At 41.4% G+C, this 7571-nt stretch overlaps 1 protein-coding gene across 2 annotated transcripts in view; it reads right to left on the minus strand.

The window, feature by feature from the left end:
* Window positions 1–1805: 1805 nt before the first annotated feature.
* Window positions 1806–7571, minus strand: part of RGS14 (regulator of G protein signaling 14) — a 160597-nt gene continuing 154831 nt past the window's right edge. For both annotated transcript variants that reach the window (XM_073620523.1, XM_073620524.1), the window contains one exon: window positions 1806–7211. In XM_073620523.1, the coding sequence (XP_073476624.1) occupies window positions 6805–7211 (407 nt within the window). In that variant the 3' untranslated portion in view covers window positions 1806–6804. The remainder of the gene's footprint in view (window positions 7212–7571) is intronic.

A 7571-nucleotide genomic window follows, 5' to 3' on the forward strand; every position in this document is an offset into this window, starting at 1 on the left:
ACAGCGCACCCCTTTTGCATGTGTATCCAAATAGTGAATGACTGAATTCAGTCCTGAAACATCCTTCATAACCCATTCTACAAAGGAATTAAACTTTTTGAACAATGCACAAGTGTACCCAAAATAGAAGTCACGTCAAAGGAAGAGTAGGACCACCACACACGCTTCCGGGTCAATGCCGTCATTGACCAACTCTTTTTCGGAAAGGAAAGGTGGTGAATCAAACTGAATTTATTAGGCCCTTTATTGGGCACCATCCCCAAGGTGGATCACCAGATCCCCTAACAACAAAGTTGCAAAAGGGTCCATGGCACTTCCTTCTGTATTTTTCTTGGAAACCACCATCAGATGCTATAGGCCTGAACATAAATTCTGTGCCATCGGTGGAACAGAAGAAAGAAACCAAGGAATGCAGAGATCCTCAGAAAAACTCACCTCCAACAAGACAGCTTCCCGGTCAGGATACCTATTTAAGAAAGGGCAAATCCTTTGCACACTCACCAGAGTTGTCCATCTTACCTGCAGACTTGCTGGCACATCCAGCCACATCCAAAGCATTCATTTTTGAAGAGGCAAATTGTGCCAAAACTATCCCTGTTTTTTGTGGCCAGTTGTCCCAGGGCAGCTGAACCACTGACCCCTCTTTGAAAAAATTGGTTGGGAGCCAATGCAGACATCATAAGTTTTATCCACAGGCTAATGTCCTTGTGGTCCCAGAACACCGGTGGCCTGATCTCTTTTCTCTGCCAAAATTGCTTGTCGTAGCAAAGCCAAGCCACACTGTCATAAACCCTGTGAGCCTAACTCATGGCATCCAGGTAGCAGAGCAGAACAATGCTCCAGATTCTTTTCCCCATGACACTTGCCATTATGGTGAAGGTCTGCAGCCAACTGGAAAGTGTACACGGAATGAGTCTGTAGCAATCCCTTTCCTCGTCATCTTTTTTTGGTCTCCTCTAGTTTCAACCTAAGTTTAATTTTTTTCAGAGGCAGCAGAGTAAAAATCTCCATATACTCACCCTTCCAAATGTTTTCCCTAATTTTCGGTTTTAAAAGCCATTAAAGCAAACATGAACTTCACACTTTCAGAGTTGGCAAAGCGTAATGCAGTCTACCTTCTTACCATTATCCTTTGCCATCTCCTGCTTGCCCATTGCTGAAGAATCAGAAGAGGACACCGACATTGCAGCTATCGAAAGACTATCCCCCATAAAAGGCACCCAAGCAGTGGCCCACTACTAACCTCAAATTTCTGTAGCAAATCCAGTAAATCTTCTAACAAGTTCTTCAGGCGGTGTCCAAACCCAACACAACAGGAACTGAGTCCACTGCCTGGTGGCAGACTCCACTCCCGAACCAGTACCTGCCGTAAACCTCCTCTGCCTGGGCATCACCCCAAAACAACCCCCCCCAGCAAATCTTTTAATTAACTGGCTCCCTACCTGCAGAGCTACTTCCAGGCTCCACACTGGCAGAAGCTAGCTTGTGCTTCACTGACGGGCCTGGAGGGTCCTGGCTCAAGCGCTCCGGAGGCTGGTACCTCTGAGCACATGAAATAGCATTTCTTCTTCATCCGTTACACACCCACTGGAACTTGCAGCTATCCACCCCTTCTGAAGTCTCTGAGAGCCCTCCCAGCCATATAGCCACCACCAATAAGGTAACCGTCTGCAACATTCAAAACGCCTTGCAAGTTTTTAACCCCCCCCCCCTTTCACACAGTCATGGATGCCCTTTGCTTTTTTCTTTTTTTCATTGGACCTTCCTGTTTATTAGTTGTTGACCAGCTGTAAAGAAGTACAACGTTAGAAAGAACCATTTAGCAATTTTATTAGAGACCTCTGAAACAAATACATTCAGCCATCTACAAGATAAGTAAATTGCTTGTTTATTTACATAACTAGCTAAAGTGCTTCACGGAAACATTTTCAGCAGATTTTGATTCTGTTTTGTGCTTTCCTAACCATGGGGCAATGGACTATAGCCACGTGAAAGGGACTGTGAGGACTCTTTGGGGTTGATTTACTAAATCAACTAGGCTGTTCACTTTGCAAGGGACATTTGCCCCAGAGAGAATATGTTGAAGTTTTACTCTGCAAAAAATATCCAATTATGTACAAGGAAAATAAAAAAGTATTTTTACTTGCACATGATTGGATGATGGAAGGCAGCAGAGCTTCACCTCATTCGCTAAGCTTTTGGGGAAAAAATCCCTTTCACAGTGCAATTTCCCTTGCAAAGGGAACAGTCTATTTGCCATTAGTAAATCATCCCCTATCCTGAATGCTACCTTACCATACTGTATCTTCTAACAAGTGCTTAGCATATAAAATAAAAATGAAAATACTTCTCAATAAAAGTACTAGTCCTTTTCTGGCTCTAAAAAAAAAATATTTTCAGCCAAGAGTCAGACTTTGTGAGCACATCACAGATGGATTAACACTATCAGTTTTAGGGCTTGTGTACAAGGCAGTTGTTTTCTTGCATTTATCAACTGGAGATAAGCAGATGCCTATTTACCCTAATAGTGCTGTGTTGGTGACAGCTCTAAGGCTGCACTTGACCTGTGTTGGGTTTCTCTGGATGCCGCAGGTCCTATTGAAATACATTTGTGCTGAAGGCAAAGCCAAATGCGGTCTTTTTTTGTTATTTTCAATTAAACACATAGTAGTTTTAGACGTCGCTGTTTACAAATCAAATGGCAACATTTGACAGCATTGCCCACAGGCCATGTTTCTGAGCACAGCAATAGAAGTGACTCCAGTTCTTTGTTAGCACCAACACCTGGCACTTGTCCTGAGAACAAAGATTCAGGTGTTTAACTGGCAAATACATGCAGAGTTCTACAAGTGCCACATTAGTTAGCAGTCTTGACATGTTTAGTTAATCAGCAATTGCACAGTGATAGGAGGATGATGTTGTTAGCAGTTCTGAACAAGTCTGACCTTATTATTTTCATTTGACTCTAAGCCGAGGGTTAGGGTCAAGCAGGGCCAGGATGAGCATTAAGTAAGACTGACGTCAGGGCCTATAGGGCTATAGATGCTTCCTTTTTTGTAGTATTTCATGACATGTTTACAACTGTCATTGAAAAGGGGAACTGAATTTTACATATCTTTCACATTACCTTTAACAAGTCATGGCATATGACATACTCTATGAGAAAATGCAGGAAGCACTTTGCAAACAGCCTGATTTTTATGGTAAAATAATTTTGGAAAATATAGCAGGGAATATACAAAATGGATGGGGATAAAGGCGCAGGCTTTCAACTGTGCAAGGTTCATAATTTTGCACATTATCAAAGCATTTGTCTTATAATATCTAATCTCAGTTTGCATAACGATGTATAACTAAATAAATTGGCCTCCACTCTCAGTACAGGCAGGAAAACACAGAGGCATATACAACATACTAACACTGTTTTTCATATGGCACAAGAAAGCCAGGAGTATTTGATGCCCATGAAAAATTGAACAGCGTCTTTGTGTGTTACCTTGACTCTAACTCAGACTCTAATATGTCTTCCTAAATATGTTTACATTTTTGCTTTTTTATGAACATACTTATATTTTATTTGTAACATTGTTTTAATAAATACCCTGCTCTAATTTCTTTATTTTAGGCAAGAAATAAATAAACTAAAATTGTGATTAAATGCATATTTCACTTTAACAGCTTACAATAGTCATTTTACAACTTGATTACATTTGTTCCAGATTGTTGTATTGGATCGCTGCATTGGATATACAGTATGATTTCTAATGTCTGTAGACACCTTTAGGCTACATGTACATGGGCGCATTTGCTCATGCAATGTAAAGACACTGAGTATTTCTGGTGTGCGTGTGCTACTTTATGCAAAGAGCACAGCATAGCTTTGTACAGTTGTTTTCACCCATTCATGTCTATGGGCAGATGTATGCAGCTCTAGAACATCCTCGGTACCAGGACTACGCAATGTCTTTACACTACATGGGCAAGTACACCCATGCACATGTAGCCTTAGGCTAGCCATAGGCAGCTCCAGTAAGCAAGCCATTGTTATGCACTGCTAGCAAACGTTGGACCATTTCTGAACTGAAATAGGTGAACAACAAGTGCAGTTGATCATGCGCATTGTAGGTCAGTGGGATCTACAGAGAACAACTAAAAAAGTAGAAGTACTACATATACAACTCTGTCAGCAAAGGGAGAGAAACCATGCAGGTCCCGTGACTCATGCATTGCAGGCCAATATCCCCACACATTTTTTCTCATGCAGAAAAATGTCAATCGATGGCCAAACTAACTTGTCAACAGGGAATGCATGTATTATAGAATTAACATCAAGCAAATATAAAAGACACAAATTAATGCATTAATAAATTGTTATTTTTTTACATGCAATTGTATTTTTTTACATTCAATGATTTTTGGTATTAGCCTGTTGCAGTACCCTATACAGCAGAGTTTAGAGTGGCTGGGGCAGTGCTTGGAGTCAATCTGCTATGCTGTATGCAAATGTGGTTAACATGCTTATTGGAGGAGAGAGCACAGTGAGCAGAGAAGGTGACTATGTCAGTCTGCTGCTGCTTTTTCATTACCCAGTGAGAAGCCTGGAGGTGGATATAGAACAGGGATATGCATTTAGCGGACCTCCAGCTGTTGCAGAACTACAACTCCCATGAGGCATAACAAGACTCTGACAACCACAAGCATGACACCCAGAGGCAGAGGCATGATGGGACTTGTAGTTTTGCAACAGCTGGAGGTCCGCTAATTGCATATCCCTGATATAGAACACCAATGTTTTCATAACTGTAAGTGATATCATCCATCTGGCTGTGCTGTTTGACAGGGCTGGATGATCACAAATCCTTTGGCAGGAAACACAGCTCCCTTATATGTTGCTGGAACCCCTTTGTCCCATTGGCTACCTGAGCCCATCATCATATATAGAAGCTACATTTCTACCAGTTCTATATATGATAGCTCCCCGCTCTCAATCATTGCTAAGGAAGGGGCTGGTCCTGGCACCCACCACATCCTTAGCAACTGCTAATGTCACTGACACCAATGACATACATGCCTGGGATTCCCCATCCACGTAAGCAAAGGGGAGGGGATAGCGGTCATGGCCATGGCCATATTTGGTCAATCATGTCATTGCTATCCTCGCCCTTTCCTTTATATAGCTGATACTCAGCAGGGAGTAGCAATGGGATCGGTTGTGTGCACCGAGTTCATCAGTTTTTTCTTTTGGCCAATCCAGAGGATTTACTTTTTTTTTTTAAATGAAGGACTTGTTTGAGTATCTTTATTTCTAGCGTGTTTGGGGAAATGAGTAGGGGTACCCCTTACTCATTTACGTAGGGGGTAAAGTATCTGTGGGCCCCCATATTTTTAAAGGGGCTTCCAGATTCCATTAATCCCTCACCTGCAGACCTCTACAAGCAGGTTTGCGAGGAAAAGGCCATGCCTTCATTAACATTAACAGTTTTTTTGCATGGGGATCCCCTTAAAGTTTTTCAGGCCTGGTATAGATTTCCTGAGGACCACGCACATCATTTTGTTTTTGTTGGGTTCTTTTGCATGCGGTACCCCCATTATATCCATACCAGACTCAAAGGTTCTGGTATGCATTCTGAGGGGGATTCTTTGCTAAACTTTATGTCATTCTTGCAGTATGTGTAACAGCACAAGTGAGATTAACAAAGAAAAAAAAAATAATACCAGTTAAATTGCCAGCAAGTGACGTTTCATTTCTTCTTCTTTTTTTTTTTTTAAGAAAAAGCACACAGAACCCTCCAAAGGTCCCACAAAGTACATAGCAGACCCCTAGGCATGTTATTTAAACAAACCGGGCAATTTTAATGTTTTAGTGTAAGCATTTAAAATTACTGCTCCCAGCCAAATTGAAACAAAACATTTTGCATTGGTACATGGCAGCGCACGCTCCTCGCATTACTAGGTCCTAATGCCCACCACCCCTGGGCATGCGTGAACCCTACTGGCATTGTACATCGGGAGTTACCATCCCTCACTGGCTCTATGCCATGGCCGGTCTCCTGGGGGGGGGGGGGGGGTAGGTGGAGTGGAGGAACATCCCATGCTATTTAATCTTTGCCTATAAGCTCAGAAAATGGCATTTTGATTTCACAGATTTGTCTTCTATTGATTTCAGTGGGGTTCAGGTTCAGCATTCAAGCTTCCATGAAGTTCGTTGAATCCTGCTTGACACAAAACCAGGGCAGTTTGGCTTATCCCTAATTACTCAGTAATAGAAAAATCTGCACATCCTCTAGACTTGCATTGAAGAAAACAGAAGTTAAAATATAGGCTTTTTCAAAAGTGGCTCATAATTTCACATATGTTCCCGCAGAGTTCAAACATATGCTGATTGTTTACATCTCGGACCGCAGCAAGTAGATCAGTACTGTAAGCTTCCAGCAACCTCCTGCACCACAGACATAACAAACATTATTCTGTTTGACCAATGACTTCACCTCTGTATTCCTCCTGGTAATTTTACTGCATGTAACAGATGCTGCAAGGGAGCCAAAGGATTTTGGAAAATATTTTTGCATGTGTTTATAAGCTGGCAGATATCAACCTCAAATGAGATTTACTCAAAAACTGAATAGACAGTTTTGAGTGAACATGTTGTTTATTGCCCTAGATAGGTTAGATTCCATACAAGGTATAGACTAGTGTAGCAGATTCTGAATTTCCTGAATTACCGCAGCAAGACAGTTGTTGGCACACAGTACTCTTCTCTCTGAGAGTGATGTAAAGTAATAATAATAAATACTCTGGTAGCAATTACATCACACAGTTATTATCCTCTGTATGTGATTTGCCATCGACGACTGTTGATTCCAAAGACCCATCAGAAATTGTCACTGTAGAGGTTGTGTCTTTGCTGTAACTGGTTTCTGATAATGGGTTAATAATATCTTCTAACAGAGATAAACACACTGTTTCTGGTGATGGAGATCTGGTGTCTGTAGTACGATTCTGTTCTCTGCAATTTTCAGCAGCAACTTCCAAATGAAGATCAGTCTCTAGTAGCTCTTGGTCACTGTGGGAGCAAGTCATATTGCAGCTATCACATGTTTCATCTGTTGGAAGTTTCAAGAATTCTGGTAGAACAAGGTCCTCTTTACACAGTAACCCACGCTGGTCATCTGCCCGAGTGCTCTGAACTCTGTTTAGCATCTCTACCAATCCTACAAGACCAAAAATTTCTGGGTTACACAGAGCATCAAGATTTGTAAGCCTTTAATTGCATCTCCATTTAATAATAACCTAAAACTGAGTTAATGGTCTAATTGCCACAGAAATCTCTGGGTTACACAGAGCATCAAGATTTGTAAGCCTTTACTTCCATCTCCATTTAATAATAACTTAAAACTGAGTTAATGGTCTAATTGCCATGGAAATATCCAGTTTACACAGAGCATCAAGATTTCAAAGCCTTTACTTCCATCTCCACTTAATAATAACCTAAAACTGAGTTAATGGTCTAATTGCCATGGTAACAGCTTACAGGGTTTAAATGCTTACCTTAGCGAGAGCCAATGTTGCAA

The sequence above is a fragment of the Aquarana catesbeiana genome, linkage group LG03 (assembly GCF_042186555.1).
Source record: "Aquarana catesbeiana isolate 2022-GZ linkage group LG03, ASM4218655v1, whole genome shotgun sequence".
NCBI classification, from domain to species: domain Eukaryota; kingdom Metazoa; phylum Chordata; class Amphibia; order Anura; family Ranidae; genus Aquarana; species Aquarana catesbeiana.